At 42.0% G+C, this 21,997-nt stretch overlaps 1 protein-coding gene across 2 annotated transcripts in view; it reads left to right on the forward strand.

Moving 5' to 3' along the window:
- The first annotated feature begins 20,733 nt into the window (after positions 1 to 20,733).
- BMP7 (bone morphogenetic protein 7) overlaps positions 20,734 to 21,997 on the forward strand; it is a 104,754-nt gene continuing 103,490 nt past the window's right edge. For both annotated transcript variants that reach the window (XM_081324079.1, XM_081324080.1), the window contains exon 1: positions 20,734 to 21,817. In XM_081324079.1, the coding sequence (XP_081180205.1) occupies positions 21,391 to 21,817 (427 nt within the window). In that variant the 5' untranslated portion in view covers positions 20,734 to 21,390. The remainder of the gene's footprint in view (positions 21,818 to 21,997) is intronic.

Genomic DNA, 21,997 nt, shown 5'->3' on the forward strand with positions numbered 1-21,997 from the left:
CAGGTAGATGGCTAGCTTACAGATTAAGGAAAAAGCCAAGGGTTTCTAATATAGATAAAATTGAATATAAGGGAAAGGTTGTGTTTCAACAGGATCTTATTAAGGAAGCTTTTGTGGATTTTTATTCTAAATTATATGCTAAGGAGAAGATTAATGAAAAAGACATTGATGTATATTTGGAGAATGCTAGCATCCCGGTTCTTACGCAAGCACAAAAGGAGGAGATTAATCAATTGATAACAGAAGAAGAAATTCTTATAGCAATTAAGGAATTGAAGGTGGATAAAGCGCCAGGTACGGATGGTTTGACTGCGGCTTATTACAAAAATTTACAATTGGAGTTGATAAAGCCGTTAAAGGAACTGTTCCAGACAATTCAGAGAGGGGGAAAGGTGCCTCCGTCTTGGAGAACTGCTTTTATCTCTTTGATTCCAAAGGAAGATCAAGATGCTACTCAAGTAAAAAACTATAGACCGATATCACTTTCAAATACAGATTACAAGATATTTGCTAAGGTGTTGGCTAACAGATTGATGAGGGTTCTGCAACAGGTGATTCATGGGGATCAAACTGGGTTTATTAGTGATAGGCAAATGAAAAATAATGTGAGGCATATAGTTGATGTGATAGAGTTTTTGGAGAGGAACAACCAGATCCCTGCGGCGCTAATTTTTCTAGATGCTGAAAAAGCTTTTGATCAATTGAATTGGCAATTTTTGTTGAAAGTTCTAGATAAAATGAATTTTGGGGATAAATTTTTGCAACCAATTAGGGCATTATATCAAAAACAAACTGCCCGAATAATAGTTAACAATAGTTTGACTGAAGCATGTAATATTGAGAAGGGCACAAGGCAAGGGTGTCCGTTATCGCCTTTATTATTTGTGTTAACATTGGAGATATTATTGGTAAAAATACGGAATTCGGAAAGAATTAAGGGTATACAAATTAGAGATCAGGATTATAGATTGAGAGCGTTCGCAGATGATCTGGTTGTTACGGTGACCCAGCCGGAGAACTCTGTTGTGGACCTGATGGAGATAATAACGCAATATGGGAAGGTTTCTGGATTTAAAGTTAATGCACAAAAAACTAAAATTCTGGCCAAAAATATGACAGTATCGCAAAAGGCTCTTTTAGAAGGATTAACTGGATTTGAGATTGCTAAAAGGGTCAAATATTTGGGGGTGTTTTTGTCACCCTCTAATACAAAGTTATATAAAAATAACTATGAAAAATTATGGGGAAAAATTCAAAAAGAAATGGAGAGTTGGGAAAAATTGCAATTGTCTTTGCTGGGAAGAATCGCAGCAGTGAAAATGAATGTCCTGCCTAAATTTCTATTCTTATTTCAAATGATACCGGTTCTTAAAAAAGATTCTAATTTGGAAGAATGGCAACGGGGTATCAATAAATTTGTTTGGGCAGGGAAAAGGCCACGAGTTAAACTTAAGATTATGCAAGACACTCGTGAAAGAGGTGGACTCAAAATGCCTAATCTTAAATTATATTATGAAGCTGCTGCGTTATCAGGAATAAGTGATTGGATTAATTTGACACAAGAGAGATTATTAAATCTTGAGGGCCACGACTTGTTATTTGGCTGGCATGCATATTTGTTGTATGATAAGAAGGTAGATAATGTATTTAAAGTGCATATTCTAAGACAGGCATTGTTGAGAGTTTGGAAGAAGTATAGACATAAGTTAGACTGCAAGATGCCATTGTGGGCAATTCCAAAACACGCAATAGAAAACATAAACGTTGGTTTCAAGCATGATGTGACTACGTATAAGGAGATTTTAAGCTTGGAAAGAAGTGTCTGGTGTTTAAAATCGTATAACCTCTTGCGAGATGAGAAGATTGTTCAAACTTGGTTTCAATATACTCAGTTACGGGCCAGGTGGAAAGAAGATCAGAAAACTGGTTTTGCAATGACTGACGAAAATTTGATAAAGCAAATTAGAAATCAGGGTCCAGCACATATCAAACGAATATATCTTGCATTGATAGAAATTGACTCAGAAACAGAACTTGTTAAAGATTGTATGATAAAATGGGCCCAGAATATTCAAGAAGTTATTACAATGGACACATGGGAAAAGATCAGGGTGAGGAACGTAAAATTTACACAAGCTCAAAACCTAAGAGAGAATTTTTATAAAATGTTTTATAGATGGCATTTAGATCCTAAAAAGCTTGCAAGTATGTATCCGAATTATCAGCCAAAATGCTGGAGGTGTGGTGGCGAAGATGCAACATATTTTCACATATGGTGGACCTGCAAAAAGGTTAAGGCTTTTTGGATAAAAATTTGGTGGAATATGCAGAAGATCTTCAAGCAAAGGATAAAGTTTTGTCCGCAATTGTTTTTGTTGGGTATAATTACAGATGCTACTGTTGTGGACACTAAGTTGATGTTGAATTTAATTACAGCAGCAAGACTTTTAATAGGTCAATATTGGAAGAAGGAGGAACTGCCGACTATAGAAGAATGGACTTTAAAGGTTTCTGACCTGGCGGAAATGGCAAAGATCTCGGCTTATTTGAAAGATCACTCGCAAGAACGTTATATTATGGAGTGGAAAAAATGGATTGAATATATCCAGAACAAATATGGGACTAAAAAGTTTCATTTAGCATTTGAATAAGTCTTCCTTTCTATTTTCTTTTCTTTTTATATGTATATTAGTATTGCTTGTAGTTATCTTATATGAGCTAGAGAGTGATAGATTTAAGAATTTATTGTTGGTAGCATATGGATGTTTATGATTGTTCTTTGTTTTTATACCTTGTACTTAGCTCTGGGAAGTCGGGGGGGGGGGAAGGGGGGGGAGGGGTAGGGAGGGATAGGTAGGGGTGGGGGGAGGGGGGGATGGTTAAAGATAAAATGTATTTTAAAACTTTTCAATTAACAAAAAAACCTTTCTCGACCTCTAATGTTCAATGGTGAAAGTACAATAGCAGATAAATATTTGCCTCTCTGTTTCTAATTTATAGTCTAAGCTTTCAATGTAGTAGTCATATTTCAGTTCTTGTAATGTTGATTTTGATTTACTGTCCTCTATTTTTGATCAAAGCAGGAGATCCTACAGTATTTTAAACATCAACTTCTAATCTTTCAGTTCCATTTAAAAATGTTTCTGCTGGTGCTGAGATTTAACTGCCTTTTAGTACAGGGTGGAGTTGGTAGAGGGAAATTCCCACAGCTCCATTTGAAAGGGAAGAACACCAGTGGTGGGATTCAGCCAGTTCACACCAGTTCAGCAGAACCGGTAGCTAATTTTTTTGTTGCCCAGGCCCAAAATGGACTTCCAGAAGCAGCACCCACACAGAGAACCGGTTGTTCACATATTTGAATCCCACCACTGAAGAACACCCACCCTTTAGGATCACCTTTGAAAAATGGGATGGCCATCTTTCCAGTTGTCTAACCCTTGAGTGTATTGTCTGTCTTGGGAGTTAAGGGTCTGCAGGTTCTCATTCTGCAGGCGAGATTATAGCAGAAATGGTAAACATGACAAGTATTGCATGAAGAATGGCCATCTCTCTCTCTCTCTCTCTCTCTCTCTTTTCCCATTACGAAGCTTTCTTTCTTTCACTTGTCCAGGGCACTTTGGTGGTTGCATAACAAATCTGAGAAAGAAGGCAGCATCATAAATTGATGTAGGGTGAAGCCAAAAAGAATAAGGTCCCTGGAAAAAAAAGGGAAGTATTGCTGACCTGGTCATATGGCCTGAGTGAACTCTGCAGGGAGGCAGCTTAAGGGCTGGTGTCTGTAATCTCCAGGAAAGAACAGAAATAACAGCTGCCAACTCACAGGTTGCTTCATCTTGGAAGACACTAGGAGAGGGCCAAAAGGAAGGTGGTAAAGAAGAGAAACTGGTTTTCCCCTGTTGTTCATGGATGTGTAATATTCCCAGTGAACTGCTTTCATTATCTGGAAGCTTATGAGTGAGGAATGTTTCCCAATTAGTGCTAACAGCATAAGTGCATTCCTACCAGTTTGAAAACAACTTGGAAAAGACATAAACAGGCTTTGGTTTTTTTTGTTTTTTTAAAAAGCACACCTACAAGTGCACGTGTTAAAACATGGGAATGTATTTATTGCTTGCACAGCTCCTCCACAACTGGATTGCTATCTTTGGTTAACTCTTATTCCTTTTTCTAAGCTTTTTGTTTCACTTTAGAATAGCCAATGTAAAAGAAATAGGGTCTTCTGCAGTGATGGGATTCAGCCGGTTCTCACCACTTCGGCAGAACCGGTAGGTAATTTTTTGTTGCCCAGGCCCAGAATGGACTTCTGGAAGCAGCATCCACACAGAGAACCGGTTGTTCACATATTTGAATCCCACCACTGTTCTTCTGCCTCTTTAATAAATCTGCCCCTAACCAAATGTTAAAAGAGGTGCAGCTAGATATGTAAGCCAGGCTTGCTGAAATTCTTCATTCTACAAAACCTATTAGAAATGGAGGCAAATCTGCCTCTATCCTGAACACAGAAGATCTAACAAACTACGCATTTAGGATACGGTAATTTCATTGAGAAGGCTCTTATAGCACATTTGGTTCAGTGTTCTTCTGCTATTCTTTCTTAAAATTCCAGATTTTATAGCAGTTCCACTGGACTGGAGGCACGGCCTGAGGAGACATGGAGCTACTGAAACCAGACCTATTGTGGTCTCAACAGGAGATCATGTGTGAATTGCAAGAAAGGCATCCTAGGAACCAAAGCTTGGGTATAAATGAGTAAACATCTCAAGATTTCTGAGAAGTGCAAGAAGAAGACTGAATTCTGAGCTTTATTTTTCCTACTACCACCATCTCCGGCTCAATGACTATGCTTGTCTGAGCTGTAACTAAACACTCAAGAGCCAGTAAATAAAACAAGGGAGCAACCTTGACTGCAAGCCATTACAGCAATCTTTCCCACCTGGTGTCTTGCAGATGTGTTTGGCTATAACTCTCCAAAAACCCAGCTCACTTGGGAATGTGACTTCTGAAAACATCTGGAGGACACCAGGTCATGGAGGTTACTTTAGAAGGCAGAGTTGAGACGTCCCTCAGAATATTTTTTTCTCTCCCACCTTATACAGTAAGATGAGAAGGAAGGGAGAGCCAACAAACTTTGCTATTCTCCCAGGACCTTATCCAGTGTTAAGATCTTTTTTTCCCCTTTTCAGTAATTTTACCTGGATTGGGCATAATAATTCAGCCAATAAAATAAGCAGAAATACAATTTACAGTTTTTCTCCTCCTACCTGCTGGGCCGTTCGCAGTCGGTGTTGACGGGAGGGCAGAGGTCTGCCCCGAGGCCTCTCGTTTGTGGAGTTCCTCAGGGGTTGGTCCTCTCTCCCCTCCTGTTCAACATCTATATGAAGCCGCTGGGTGAGATCATTCGTGGCTTCGGGGTGGGGTATCATCAGTACGCTGATGATACTCAACTTTTTCTTTCCACCCCGAACCAACTCAGTGATGCCCTCGACATGATGTCCCGTTGCCTGGAGGTGGTTCAGGTCTGGATGGGGAGAAACAGGCTCCGACTCAATCCTGCCAAGACTGAGTGGCTGTGCATACCGGCATCTCGGGAAAACCAGTTTTGTCCATCGTTAACTATGGGGGGTGAGGTGTTACCCTCCGTTGATAGGGCTCACAACGTGGGCGTCCTCCTGGATTCACGGCTCAGTTTAGAAGATCATATAGGAGCCGTGACCAGGGGGGCTTTTGCCCAGGTTTGCCTGGTGCGCCAGTTGTGACCCTATCTGGACCGAGATGCCCTACGCACAGTCACTCATGCGCTCGTGACCTCCTGTTTAGACTACTGCAACGCTCTCTACATGGGGCTGCCCTTGAAGACCACTCGGAGGCTTCAACTGGTGCAGAATGCGGCCGCGCGAGTTGTGATGGGGGCTTCCCGATACTCCCATGTAACACCTCTACTCCGCAAGCTGCATTTGCTTCCGGTTGCCCTTCGGGTGAGATTCAAGGTTCTGGTGATGACCTATAAAGCCCTTAATGGCTTGGGTCCGGGTTATCTGAGGGAACATCAAGCTCCCTTCGTCCCGTGCGCTCCCACAGGGAGGGCCTTCTCAGGATACGCCAGTTAAGGAATGCCGGCGGGTTATTCCTAGGGGAAGAGCATTCTCTGTGGGCGCGCCTGCCCTCTGGAATGATTTACCCGTGGAACTTAGGACCGCCCCTGATCTGCGTTCATTTTGCCGGGACCTGAAAACCTGGTTTTTCGATCTATCAGGTCTGGACTGAAGGGGTTTTAGCTTTTTAAATATTGTTTTAATTGGGCTTAATTAATTTAATGTATTTTAATTCTATATTATTTTTATATTGTATTTTATGCTGCCCTGTAAACCGCCCTGAGTCCTTCGGGAATAGGGCGGTATAGAAATTTAATTAAATAAATAAATAAAAAATTCCCAAATCTTGGGAAGCAAGTGTTCCATTGTATTTCTAGATACTCTATTGTCTACTTGACGATTTGTATTGATCAAATCCTAGGTTTAAAGGGCAACAAAGATGATCAAGAAACTGTATATTGAATCATTCAATAAAATAGAAAGACCTAGGGCATTTTAGCCTTGAAAAAAGATGGATGAGTATTGATATAATAGCACTCTTCCAATACATGAAAGGATATCAGTAGAAGAAGATTTGCCTTGTTCTCTTTCATTCTAGAGACTAAGATTAAGAATAGTGCTAATTTACAGGAAGGCAGATTCTCTCTGGATTAGAAAAATTTTCCAAAGTGAATAAATATTTTTACAATGGAATCAATGTTTTATACAAGTAGTTGGTGAGCACCTGTTACTCGTCCCAGCTTCTGTCAACCTAGCAGTTCGAAAGCACATAAAAATGCAAGTAGAAAAATAGGGACCACTACGGTGGGAAGGTAACAGCGTTCCGTGCGCCTTTGGCATCTAGTCATGCCGGCCACATGACCACGGAGACGTCCTCAGACAAGCGCTGGCTCTTCGGCTTTGAAACGGAGATGAGCACTGGCCCCTAGAGTCAGAAAATGACTAGCACTATATAAGTGGAGGCTAAACAACCATCTGTATTAAGATGCTTTAATCTGGATTCCTGCCCTGAACAGAGGATTAGACACAATGGCTCTTCTATCTCTATGAAGGGTTCCCTTTTGGTATATTTCATCACATAGGCATTGTTTGTTCCATGTTCTTTTCTGTCCTTGAAAGCTATGCATGAAATAAGAACATAGAGGTTGCCTTATAATGGGCAAGTTCATATTATCACACTAAGGTATGGACCATGAATTTTGGTTAGGTTCACATACCATGTGCTTTCATAAAACACAGTTTATATAGTAGCAAGGGCAGGTTCACACAAGATAAATCGTATTATGGCTTGGTGCCCAAAGATATTTTTTCCAAAAGGCAACTGGACTTTTGTGGGCTTTTTTTTTCTTTGAAAACATTTTGCTTCTCTTCAAAGAAGCTTCTTCAGTTCAGACACCCCCTCCCCCCAAAAAAAAGAAAAAAGAAAGTCCAGTTGTCTTTTGGAAAAAGCACCTTTGGGACAACCATGAACTGGATGATTGAGAATCCCCATAGATATATGGAATGGTGCAAATTTGCCTATTATCAAGCAATTGGCAGTGGCTTTCCAAAATGTAATCAGGATTCTTTTTCAGGGTTAATTTGAGACACTGGGGCCTAAGACCGCACCTAGAATACTGCAACCAATTTTGGTCTCCACACTATAAAAAAGATGTTGAGACCCTAGAAAAAGTGCAGAGAAGAGCAACAAAGGTGATTAAGGGACTGGAGGCTAAAACATATGAAAAACAGTTACAGGAACTGGGCATGGCTAGTCTAGTGAACAGAAGGACCAAGGAACATATGATAGCAGTGTTTCAATATTTGAGGGGCCCCTACAAAGACATGGGGATCAACCTATTTTCCAAAGCACTTGAAGGCCAGACAAGGAATAATGGATGGGAACTGATCAAGAAGAGATTCAACCTAGAAATAACAAGAAATGTTCTGACAGTGAGAACTATCAACCAATGGAATAGTTTGCCTTTAGATGTTGTGGGAGTTTCATCACTTGAAGCTTTCAATAAGAGACTAGACTGCCATCCGTCAGAAATGGTGTAGGGCAGGGGTATGCAACCTGGGCTCTTTTATGACTCGTGGACTTCAACTCCCAGAATTCCTGAGGTGACTCAGGAATTCTGGGAGCTGAAGTCCACGAGTCATAAAAGAGCCAAGGTTGCATACCCCTGGTGTAGGGTCTCCTGCCTGGGCAGGTGGGGTTAGACTATTATTCTAATTCTAAGTTCTAATTCTAATGTTGGAACTTTAGTAGGCAACGTGTATGCATTTCTGTTTCCTTCATAGTACTTAATGACGTCTGTTTGCTATGTTAATATAGAATTCTGAATAATTCTAGTTTATTGTGTACTAGCTCAATTGTCTTTACCTGCCCCAGCTGGCAATGGGAACACTAGTTCTTTGCAGTTTGTTGGGTGTGACCTACAAACCAGAAACCTAAGTGAAAATTGGAATCCAAGAAGAAAATGGCTTCCAACTATGACTTCTCAGGAAAACACAGCAGAATACCCCAAATCATGCTAAACCGGGAAGTCAATATTTTTAGATTGTCTGGATAAAACTGATCTAGCTGCAGCTGAGGGGAAATCCAGTTAAAAACTTTTGAGAATATCAGATGGTTTACTTTCGAATAGGTAAGCCACATTCATGATTTGTTTAGCCGGTATTCTGAACAGTAAAATGTTGTTCAATGTGAACAGATGTGCAGGTGCAGGTTTGGTACTACCTGGCTTGGCAGTAATACTCGCAAAGAAGGATTTGGGTGTCTTGGTAGACCACAAATTAAGTGTAAGCCAACAACGTGCTATGGCTGCCAAAAGGTCCAATGCACTTTGGTTCAATACAGATATGTGTCAACATCATGAGAAGTGATAGCACCACTCTGTGTTGCATGGGTTGGATCACATCTGGAAGTCTGTGTCCAGTTTTGGTTGCCACAATACAAAGGGAACCCTGAAAACCTGGAACGAGTGTGAAGAACAGTGAAAAGATGATAAGGGACTTGAAGGCTAAATCTCTTGAGAAGCAGATCTGGGTATGTTTAGGTTAAAAAAGAGAAGGGAGACATAACAGCAGTCTTCCATGCTACACAGAAGATGGTTGGATTTATCGCCTGGGAAGCCTGAGGGTAAAACAAGAACCGATGGATGGGAGTTTTACAGGGAAACATCCAAACTTGTAATAAGGAAGAATTTCTTGTCTGGGAGAGCTATTACACAATGGAACAGGCTGTTCTCTGAAGTTGTATGTGCTCCATCAACAAACATTTTCAGGAAAAGATTAGATGCCCATTTGTCTGGGATAGTATGAAGATCCCTGCATTGGGCTGGGGTCGCATTAAAAGCCCTGCAAGGTCTTCCAACCTAACCCTATGATTCTCCTGCCAACAGGAGGAATCAAATGGGTGAGTAAGGTGATCAATCAATCATATTTTATTGTCTCTCTTTATAAATGGCTGTGTCACTACATGGGTTGCATTATCATGCAAATAGTGTATGAGATCCATACTTACGTAGTAACTTCCTAGACAGTTGATAAAGGGTATCTATCAAAAAAAAAAATCAAACAGTAGCTATGACTTTGACACTCAAGCTCTACCCCTTTTTTCACTTGTGTCATGTAATTCATGTAAACAAAGACCAATATTTTGATCACAGAGCGGTGGCTACTATTTGACATATTTTACTCCATGCCCCACCCTCAGCCATAATCACATTCCTGCTCTCAAAGGTGCCTTTTAGGTGACCACAAAAAATCAGAATATAAAGCTCTTTCGGTTCTGCACTCGGATGAGGAAAGACAAACTACTGCTGAACTTTTATCAGGCACGTTAGTCAGAAAGCTGGGAACTGGGCTATGAATACGTTGGTTGCAGTGTCACAAGTCAATAATCATAAATGCTTCAGGATATGTGGCACAATATATTTAACATTATTTTAGTTGACTCATATCGCCTGGTGTTTATTTTCAGTATTTTCATATTCATTGGCAGAAGAAAGAATATAAGAAATAGTACATATCAGATCCATTTACTCCAAAACTGTCTGCTTCAATTAATAGTAGCTTTCTGAAGTCTTAGGGATTGGTCTTCAAGGAGTCAGATAGAGGTACATGTAGTTGTTGTCTTACTGTAAGAAAAGAGCAGGCAGAGTGGGGGGGTGGGGAGGGCAGAGTTAAAGGAGTCACCAGTCTAGTTGCTACATTCCCACTAATGGTTTTAAGTCCAACCCCTATTGAATTCTGTTGACCTGATCTGGCACCAATTTAGCACTGAACCTTAGTAGATTAGATTCTCTGTATAGGCTTCAGCAGTAAATCTTAATTGCAACTTAATGTATGGTCCTGATTCTTTGTGCCTGATACAACTGTAATTGTTGGCCACCCAGAGTAAAGCAAGGAAAGGAAAAACCTTAAGTAGGGAAAAACCAAAGGTATAAGTACAGATTAGGCAAAACCTGGCTCAAAAACATTAACTGTGAGAGGGACCTTGGTGTCATGGACAATCAGTTAAACATGAGCCAGCAGTGTGTGGCAGCAGCCAAAAAAGCTAATACAATCCTTGGTTGTATAAACTGAGGCATAGAATCAAAATCACGTTAAGTATTAGTACCACTTTATAAAGCCTTAGTAAAACCACACCTGGAATACTGCATCCAGTTTTGGTCACATTACAAAAAAGTTGTTGAGACTTTGGAAAAAGTACAAAGAAGAGCAACTAAGATGATTAAGGGCCTGAAGACAAAAAAAAAACCATTTGAAGAACAGTTGCATGAATGGATATGGCCAGTCTAGAGAAAAGAAGGACTAGGGGTGACATGAGAACAGTATTCCAGTATTTGAATAACTGCCACAAAGAAGAGGGGGTCAACTTATTTTCCAAAGCACCAGAAGGCAAGACAAGAAACAATGGATGGAAACTAATCAAGGAGAAAAGCAACCTGGAACTAAGGAGAAACTTCCTAACAGTGAGAACAATTGACCAGTGGAACACCTTGCCTCCAAAAGTTGTAAGTGCTTCATCATTGGAGGTTTTCAAGAAAAGACTGGACAGCAACTTATCTGGAAGGGTATAGGATCTCCTGCTTGAGCAGGGGGTTGGACTAGAAGACCTCCAAGGTCCCTTCCAGCTCTATTCTGATTGAAGATGGGCAACCAATAAATTTAATAATAAATTAATTGAGCCTGACAATTCATGAAATCGTAAAGAGGGATCTATTTCTACAATCTTTTCTGCAGAGGTTATTAAACAAATGTAATGGTCATAAAGATAATGCTGCAGTCGTTAAGCAAGCCCATCTGGCAAAATCATCATAAATTGCAGTCATATGTGTAAGGGATGAAATTGGAACTTCAAAACTGGGTCATAAGTAGCTTTTTGTGGGTCTGTTGTAACTCTGAACAGTTACTAAGTGATCAGTTGTAAGTTGAGAACTACCTACATGCAAATGTTTTGAGGTGAAATTGTTCCATACTTGAAGCATCTTTGAGCCTCAGCTTTTTAATGAGTCATTCTAACTTCATTGGAAGACTTACAGACTCACAGTTTTACAGTCAGAATGAGTTGATTTGAGGTCAGGACACTTCCATAAATTCAGAAGAGCCCCTTTTGATGTGAAAACATCTTTGGTGAAGTCAGAACGTATAAGGTTGGAATGAGCCATTTCAAGGTTGGATCCAATCTTAGCATATTTTTCTGCCTCATTGCATAGGCTGTCTAGTCATTTCTAGCTATTTAAATTGTTAGGCTTACAAAAGAATAAAGGGAGTGTTTTGATTATTACTCAGCTAGTTGCAATATTTCTTAAAGGCAATTATAGAACTAAATATGCAGTGTTTGATCGTGAACCAAAGAATGGGTTCCCACAAAGGTTAACATTCGTGGAAAACTATGTCCTTAGAAAAACTCTGAAAAGTACTAGAAACCATGGACCAATTCTGCTTTGATAAAGATTATTTTTCAGCAGCCTTGATGACTAGAAATATGTTACTAAACAAGTCAGCATTTATCAATATTGTGCAAAGAACTGGTGACTTTTGTAAAACATGTTTAGTTTGCATGCCTACCCTGACATGAACGTGAAAAAAAAAGATATTGATACCAATTTTAAATTCCCTGTTTTGACTAGATTATTGGACAACGCAATCAGAAATGAATGTCTGAAACAAAATGGGTTGAAATACATAGGTCTGCTCGTGTTTCCAGTAATCCAATTTTATGATTATTATATTAGATAAATTTGACATGTCTTCTACTACCTATGTCCTGTTTCTAAATCTTGGAATTCCAGTTTAAGGAATGTATTATCAAAGGCCGATAATTCTGTTTCCTAAATAGTTTCCTAAGCAGTGTTTCCTAAGCATTACATATAAGCTTTCTGGAAAAAGGTTTATTATGTCCAATTACTTCAAAGAGCTAATTCAAGTACCTATTATGTCAAGGAAAAGAAAAGAAATTGACTATATAGGAAATAATTCTGCATAAACACAACTAGGATAAGGATATTAGGAGACTGAACTATAAATAGTCTGATTGGGCTGGCCCAGAATGTGATAGCCGGTGCACATTGGGCACACTGCAGTATCTTCGTGTAACATTGCTGCTTTTTTCAGCTGCAGTGGCTCCCATTTGGGTGGAAGAAGGATAGCTGGAAGGCTGTTGAAGACCTGGCTGGGATATTAATGAACTCAACAGATATGTGTAGGATATATTGGCAAGCTGTTTTTACAGTGGTCTCAACTTGACTGTTTTAATTGGTACGTGTATTATGTTTTATTTTTTTTGTTTAATGCTCAGAGCAATGCAATGCAATGCAATGCAACGCAACGCAACACAACACAATGCAGAGATAACATTGAAGCATAAGCTGCCCACAGCATTAAAATAAAATATGAAGAAGTAAGATTGAAGCACGAGACTGACAGAGCACATTCTGGATGACCAGATAAACTGCACCGTACTAAGGGAACTTCTTCCTGATGTGATCACAGTTCATTTACATGAGTATGTATTTACTCATGAAAAATCCTGGAGAAGGAGTGAAGTATATAAAGTGTATAAAAAGGAGGAAGCAGACCAGTTATCTAAATTCAGTTTCTTCAAAATTCTGTAGAATTTTGGTGAAACATAGGTACATCCAGGCACCTTCAAAACAACCATTAATGAACTGAAGTCAACAAACATTTGTTTAGAATAAGCAGGGCTTTTTTTCTCATAGAACGCTCAGAACGGAGTTCCAGCACCTTTTTTGGATGGAACCTTGTAGGGTAGGCAAGGCGGGTTGTATGACATGTGTGAGTTCCGGCACCTTTTTCTTTTACAAAAAAAGCACTGAGAATAAGTCATTTTAAAACAGTTGATTGCATTCTGTGCTCAGCACAACAGGGGTCCTAGCTTTCTCCTCTCCTTTTTAACATTTACACGTGGCCACTGGGTGAACTCATCTGTCGCCATGCTTATATCCAATTATGTATCTCTGCGAATTAAGCAATACCATGAACATCTTATCTCAGTGTCTGAAGAGTGGGAGGGACTGGATGGGGAACAACAGGCTACATCTGAGCCCTGGAAAGACTGAGTGGCTGTGGGTTTGGAGGCCTGCTGGATTTAGGACTATAGCATCTTTGCTCCTGGGTGGGGTTGCACTGCCCCAGACCCTACATGCAACCTGGGAGACTCACGACTCCTACTCAAGAAGCAGGTGCCAATTGTGGCTAGAAGGGCCTTTGCACAGCTTCATCTTGCATTCCTGGATTGGCAGGCCCTGCTTATAGTCTCTCATACCTTAGTAACCTCCAGATTGGACTATTGCAATGTGCTGTACATTTTAACTATTGCAATGTTGCCCTTGAAGGGTATCCAGAAGCTTCAGCTGGTACAGAATGCAATGGCATGAGCAGGAATGGAATGGAACAGCTTTATTTGGCCATAGTGTGATTAGACACCCAAGAAATTTATTTCTGGTGCAGAAGCTCTTAGTGTACCTGCAAAATAACAGAGTAATAATAATCATAATAATGATACCAATAAGAGCAGGTAGTAGAGAAGTTGAGAAGGATAGTAATAATACTATAGCCATAAAAGGTAAAGGTAAAGGTTCCCCCGCACATGCGTGCTAGTCATTTCCAACTCTAGGGGCCAGTGCTCATCTCTGTTTCAAAGCCGAAGAGCAAGCGCTTGTCCAAGGACGTCTCCGTGGTCATGTGGCTGGCATGACTAGACGCCAAAGGCGCACGGAACGCTGTTACCTTCCCACCGTAGTGGTCCCTATTTTTCTACTTGCATTTTTACGTGCTTTCGAACTGCTAGGTTGGCAGAAGCTGGGACGTGTAACAGGCGCTCACTCTGTTACGCGGCACTCGGGATTCGACCCGCCAAACTGCTGACCTTCTGATCGACAAGCTCAGCATCCTAACCCACTGAGCCACCGTGTCCCTTCTACTATAGCCATACAACAAGGGTAAATATACTTAGACACAGGACCGTACTGTGAGAATTAAGCGTTCAGTAGAGTGATGGCACAAGGGAAATACCTGTCCCTGTCCCTGTGTCTAGTTGTTTTGGCATGCAGTGCCCTATAGCAGTGTCCCAAGGGGTCAGTTTCTGTCCAGGATGTGAGGTGTCTTTAGATATTTTTTTTCAATCCTTCTGAGGATTGCAATACACAGGTCTTCTATGGCAGGTAGGCTGGTTGCAGTTGTTGTTTTTTCTGCAGTCCTAACTATCCATTGGAGTCTGTACCAGTCCGGTTTAGTTGCTGTACCAAAACCAAACAATTATATGTCTGCTACATAGACAGTTATAACCATGCATGTTACACCTCTACGCCATGAACAACATTGGCTGCCAGTATATTCCAGGTCCAATTCAAAATATTGATTTTGACATTGAAAGCCTTTCATGACTTGAGACCACACTATCTGAGGGACTACTTTTCCCCAGTTATATCAACCTGGTACATTAGATCTAGCAGAGAAGGCATGCTGTGGGTATATCAACTAGGGACCTACATCTGGTGGGTCCCAGGAAACGTGCCTTATGGAACATTGTTCTCCCCACAATTAGATTTGCCCCATCCCTTATGATATCCTAGAAGTCCCTTAAGATTGGCTAAATAATCAGGCCTGGGGCTGCCAGGGAATCGAAGATATGTTCAAATGGCCTATTCTTATTTTCTCTTTGCCTAGGGTTGGCATATTTGTTTTTAATTTGGATTTTACATTTTTATATTTCCTGTTTTTATATTTGTTGTTATTCTATTGTTGTATGCTACCCAAACTCATGTTTTATGAGATGAGAGGCTATATAAATTCAATAAATAAATTAGTAGATCATGGGAATGAAAAAGACATATATTTTAATTAAAATACATTAACTTCAGTAAAGCAAAGTCTCTCAATACAGTACATTCTTAGTAGCAAGCTGGTTAAGGATGAGTTGGATGGCACAAGAATTAAGTGGATACAAAGCTGATTCAAAAAATATAGTAAATGTATATTAAAAGGACTAACTCCTTCCATCCTGATCACATTGTAAGTACTTCTTAAATCCAACTTAGTAACAATGAGTGCCTTTGCAGATGGTTCAATAGATTTGAAATAAGAGACAATCGGTAGTAATCCTTAATGGTGACCTGACTGAGAAGCCTATAATCATGAACAATAGGAATTGAACCATCAGTCTAAGAGATGAATATTGCCAGTGCAGATGCTGGAGATTTGGAAGAGTGAATAAACCCCTTTTTGAAATTGTCATCAGGATGGCTAAGTTGACTACTCATGGGAATCCAGGACTCAGGTTTCAATTCAATAGTACAAACACGTATGTGTTTGACGGGGAGGCAAATGCATTGCCTCCTCCACAAATACAACAGCAAAGTTTGACTATTTGTCTAGCAAGGTAGAAGAGTCACTGCTGGACTGAGTTGGAGGAGAGAAAGAGCAATATGTGTTGACATTTTGGGGATGACAAAGAGAAATACTTGTGTCCAGACCATGTCTGGAGTATATAACTTGATTCCCAGGACAACGGGTCCTTGCAAGGAAGCAGTTACATAAAATGGGATCTTGTATCGTCAACTACAATGGATTAGTACACCACAACACATCTGTTGTCTGGGGGCATAAATTTAACTTTTTAGACTGGACCAATCTATACAATTAGTGGTTGTTCCTATGTCTACAAGAACAGAAAGTTGAACTTTCTGACCTGAAACTAAAGAAAGAATAATACAGTAGGAACAATTAAAATGTGCTTGCCTGCTGTTGGCCATCTGAGCTCTCCTTAATTTTTCCCCAAGAGTTCCAATTGTCTTTGGGAACTCTTGGGAGAGGCCTATGAAGTTTCCTGACACTGTGTCCTTGAAGCAAGTGGAGTATTGCTTTTTATCTGCTAGCTATATGACCTGTAGATCTGTAGCTGCGCAGCATCTGAGACCATCACAATAAAAGCATAAGCCCCATTCCTTTCTTCTTCTTTGTTTCTCTTGATGGAGAGACACAAAGAGATCTTTCAATTAATATAATAATAATAATAATAATAATAATAATAATAATAATAATAATAATAATAATAATAATAAGAAGAAGAAGAAGAAGAAGAAGAAGAAGTTGGAAGGGACCTTGGAGGTCATCTAGTCCAACCCCCTGCTCAGGTAGGAAACCCTATACCATTTCAGACAAATGGCTGTCCAGTCTCTTCTTAAAAACTTCCAGTGTTGGAGCATTCACCACTTCTGGAGGCAGGTTGTTCCACTGGTTAATTGTTCTAACTGTCAGGAAGTTTCTCCTTAGTTCTAGGTTGCTTCTCTCCTTGACTAGTTTCCATCCGTTGCTTCTTGTCCTGCTTTCAGGTGCTTTGGAGAATAGCTTGGCTCCCTCTTCTTTGTGGCAGCCCCTGAGATATTGGAACACTGCTATCATGTCAGCCCTCACCCTTCTCTTCATTAAACTACACATACCCAGTTCCATGGATTACACTGGATCTCCAAGAGGTCATTGAGAAAGGATAGAAGGGACAATGTAAAACCTTGCCAGTTCTCCCCTGCATCGACTCTTCCAGTCAGCCATCAATTATAACAGCTCTTCCAAAATTATCTGGGGTGCCTTGACTCACCAGTTCATCTCTCAGCAAGCCCTTCTATAAACTGGTCAGTTAGAGCCAAATCATTCTGTTCCACATATTTGGAAATAATTTAAAAACTGTTATATTCACCTGTACTCCACACTGACCTGGCCTAATATTGCAGATTTTATGGTTGGCGGTCACTCGTTTCGTGCCATGTTGAAAGAAATGTCTAAATCTTTGCATGACGTTTTGATAATTGTCCAGCCTGTGGGTGATTGCCCTCAATAATAGGTGTGGCCCATTTGGCTACCTCTTCTTTCAGCACACTGAGCACAAAAGTCACTTTAGTGTGATTAGTGTAATCTGGGAGAAGTTCTGCTGGCTAACACCATAAACAGCTGTACTGAGTCATGAAAGTCAGGAATTGGTCCTGGTATCCTCTGAATTTCTCTGATAAACTCCTATGCTGGCTGTGTGGTTGGCTGCTATGCTGCTGTTCACTGAGGTTAATTCTCTTCCAACTGTTGTGGTAGCCGCATCACGGCGTTTTGCAAGTTAGTTACTTATCTGTTATAGGTGTTGCAACCACACTGCAGTGAGGTGCTCAGCGGATAGTGGGGTGCCCTGAGAATTGGGAGTCATTTCTACAGAGAAAGATGAGATCTTATGCCTCTTATTTAAGATGAATGCAAGATTAAAGTTAGCTCCATTAGTTAGACCAGCCCAGAAAACCAACTCCATAGGACGATTAGAACTACCTTTATTGAGACTGAGTATAACAACAGAATTTTGCAAGTCTAATTATGCTATAGCTCTTCTCACTTCTTATTCCACAGAGAATCAGGGTGGTGTCTGGCGAAGGGGCTTCCAACTATTAAATTCTCAGGGATTAAAAACATCATCAGTCTCTTTTGGGTAAGCAACAGTTCTTGGATATTTCCATCAAAGTCATCTTCCTTACTTTCTATAGTCCCTTCCTGTAGAAACTATCAATAATGCTGGATTAGGTTTCATCCAAACTGAAAAAGAGAACTTTCTTTTCTCTTTTTTAAGGGAAAGTTGAGAGAGAAGATGCTTTCAATCAGCTTAGGATATAGTACTAAGATGGCGGTCCCAAAGGTGTTTTTTCAAGAGGCAACTAGACTTTCTTTGTTTATGTTCAGTGCTGAACTGAAGAAGCTTCTCGGATGAAAAGCAAAATGTCTTCAAGGAAAAACAAAGACAGTCCAGTTGCCTCTTGGGACTACCATGACCTGTCTGACTGAGAATCTTCACAGATTCTAAGATGGCACTGATCACACATGTAGATGATCTTAAGTGGGACTGGGATGAAGGCTTCCATTATAGCTTTTTTTGATATCTTGGTCTTCAATATCATTGGTCATATCTTTCAGGACCAGTTTAGGTGTTGAGAGGACGGGGACTAGTGTTGCAGTGCTTCTCCTCCTTCATCCAAGGTCAGTTCCTGTTGATGTTCAGAGGGAAGAGATCTAGACTTAAGCTTCTGCTCTACAGCATGCCTCATTCTCTTCCATTCCTACTCAATAACTGGGAAAGTAATCTATTGGCATGGGCTAAATGTATAGATGATTTAAAGTTAAATATCCCAACCCCTGGTTGACCAGATGACGATGTTAAGGCTCTTTTCCAGTATCTGGAGGTTCTGGATGGAGAAGAAACCAAACGGCTGTGTATTTAGGAACATCCCTCTCCTCCCCGACTATATTCCTGGTCTGGGAACCATTCATTGTTAGTTCTGGATTGGGTGCCATTCTCTCAAATGAACTGGTACACAATTTGGGGATCCTCTTGGACCCTTAAACAGCAGATGGGAAATGCAGCCAAGAGGGGCTTTGCACAAATCCATTTTGTGTGCTTATTGCTCTTTCCTGGATTAGGAAGTTCTGCTCCAGTCATTCGTGCCTTGGTCATTTCTCATCTGGACTACTGCAATACACTCTACATGGGGCTGCAGTTGAAGACTACCTAGAAGTTACAATTGGTTGACACTCCATAAAGCACTATGTGGCAGAGAGCTGGGTTATTTGTAGAGCTGAAAAACCAATTATCTGGATGGGAATGCTTTTTAAAAAAAATTGTATCCTGCTTTTCTGATTTTTACAAATAACTCAAGGAGGTGAACATATCCAACACCTACCTCCTCCTGTTTTCCCCACAACAACAATCCTGTGAAGTGGGTGGGGCTGAGAGAGAATGACTGGCCTCAAGTCACCTAGCTGGGTTTCATGGCTAAAACCGGACTTGAACTCACATCATCTCCTGCTTTCTAGCCTGACGCCTTATCCCCCTAGACCAGGGAGTTGAAGTCCACAAGTCAAAAAAGAGCCAAGGTTCCCCCCCCTGCCCTAGATCAAACTGGCTCTCTTTGGGGCTACTCTATCAAACAATGCCATCTGATGGGACCCAGATGTGCCTTCTCTGTTGCAAGACTGGTCATACGGAGGAGCAAATATTCCTGAAATGCAGATGGTTTGATCCTTCTGGTCTTTTCCAAGGGTCTTTTCCCCTGGGCATTGGAATGGGCGGTGGGATTGATGAGTTTATTCTGAAAAAGGGGAGCAGTATGATTGTGGATTGTCTTGTTATTTTTAAATAATAATAATTATTATTATTTTTGGGGGGTGTTGTTTGCTGACTTCTTTTTAATTCAACATTAGAAGCCCAGAGTCACAACTGCAAGTGAAGGACACGCATATACATTGATGAGATGAAATGAATTCCCCACTTCAATTAACTGCTAAGAAATATATTACTAGGTGATAAGCCATATTTTTTAATAAAATGAACTTGTCACTTAAATCTTATTTGGCAAATAGCTGCTAAACCTGGCACCCAATGAAGCAAAATTATAAAATGTAAAGACGGGGGGGGGGGGAGAGAAACAACAACAAACTCATATCACCACACACGTCTAAATTATAAAAGCCTCTGAGTTTAATAGCTCAATATACATTTTAACTATAAAGTTGACGTCATAACTTTTCACCAAAATTTGAATTCATTCTCACCTGGCAATACAATATTTGAAGCTTATAACCAGAAAGACATAACTAGAAAGAAAAGGAATGAAGAACAAATGAAGACGAGAGAGAGAGAGAGAGAGAGAGAGAGAGAGAGAGAGAGAATAGAAGGGCAACTTTTAAAACAACGCACTTTGCAAAAACAACAACAACAAGAAGAACAACAGGTTAGCGGATCCGAAACTGCAGAAATAAAAGAAGAATGGCATCCCTATACGTTTAGATCCTATTCAACACAACATCCAAGTTCTCGCCATTCAAAACATCACCTTTCCTGCTCTGGAGAATGAAAACAACCCCTCGTGGAAAACTGGCCGCTCGTTCAACGCTCCGCCACCCACCCCAACCCCTGCCGCCCACGACGCCCACCCGCCCGCGCGCTTACCTGGGGCAGCAAACTACGCAAAGTGGGCTTGGGAAACGCCCAGGAACGGGCTGCGCGCCTATACAAAACAAGTGCCAGACGGGGCAGGCCCTCCACGCCCCCCCCTCCCGCCACGAGTGTGCGTGTGCGGCGCTCCCCACGCTCCTTATCTCCAAGCCAGTCGGGGCTGAGGCTGAGGGACTCGGAGACGGGGTGGGTGGGGGAACCGAGGGGCTCGCTTCGAAAGCCTCCGAGCCCGGCGTGGAAAGAGAGAGAGAGACTTTCCCTCTGCTGCGGCTTTCCTTCCGAGACATTTTGGGGAGGCAGTGGGAAGGCGGCGGCGAGCTCCGCCCACTGAGCGCCCGAGCTGCCGCCGCCGCCTGTTGCTTGGCGAAAGCTGCAGTTCAAAAGCCCCGGGACTTGCGGGCGAGGCGCGCACGGAGGGGAGCGAGCGAGCGGCCGGGCGGGCGAGAAAGGAGCGCGGTCCCCGCAAGAGGCGGCGAGGTGGGTGGGTAGGGGTGGGGGGATCGCTCGATCTCCTTTCTTTTCTTTTCTTTTTTTACGCCCCCCTCCCCTTTCCCCCGTGTATGGATTTTGCCAACTGAGTCGCTTTCCCCGCCGCGACTGCCCGGGCTATCATGTGCGCTTCGAGGTCGGCTTGCCAGGGCAGCTCCCGAGCCGAGTGATCCCTCCGCGGGGCGCTCCGCTCAGCTGCCCCCCCCTATTTTTTTTAATGGTCAGCTCTTTCGTCCGGCTACCGCCGCTCAACCCCTTGGCTTCCTAGATCTGCACCCACCACCAGCACCACCGCCGCCCCCGCCACCCGTGACGGAGATGCACGCGGCGGAGTGGTTGAAGCAGCTGGCGGCTGCCTTCAGGATCGTCTGGATCCTCCTCTGGGCTCTGGAGCTGCGATGCGCCCTGGCGGACTTCACCCTGGAGAACGAGGTGCACTCGAGTTTCATCCACAGGAGGCTCCGGAGCCAGGAGCGCCGGGAGATGCAGCGGGAGATCCTGTCCATCCTGGGCTTGCCTCACCGGCCGAGGCCCCACTTGCACGGCAAGGACAACTCGGCTCCCATGTTCATGCTGGACCTCTACAATGCTATGTCGGTGGAGGAAGAGGGCCCCAGTGAAGGCGGCGAAGGTTTCTCCTACCCTTACAAGCCCATCTTCAGTACTCAAGGGCCACCCCTGGCCAGTCTGCAGGACAGCAGTTTCCTCACCGAGGCAGACATGGTCATGAGCTTCGTGAACATGGGTGAGTCTCTGGCTGATGGTGGAAAGTGGTTGGTAGCGCTTGGTAGAAGGTGGTTGAGGTAGAAGGTGGCTCTTGGGAAGCCAGTAAGGACCTAATGGAGGTGGGACCAGCATCTGGTCCTAGGAGCCCCAAGGCTGATGACCTGCCAGAGATCTTTGGGCACTGAGGATGCTTGTCCTA

This window comes from Vipera berus (assembly GCF_964194415.1).
Source record: "Vipera berus genome assembly, chromosome: 3".
Lineage (NCBI taxonomy): Eukaryota > Metazoa > Chordata > Lepidosauria > Squamata > Viperidae > Vipera > Vipera berus.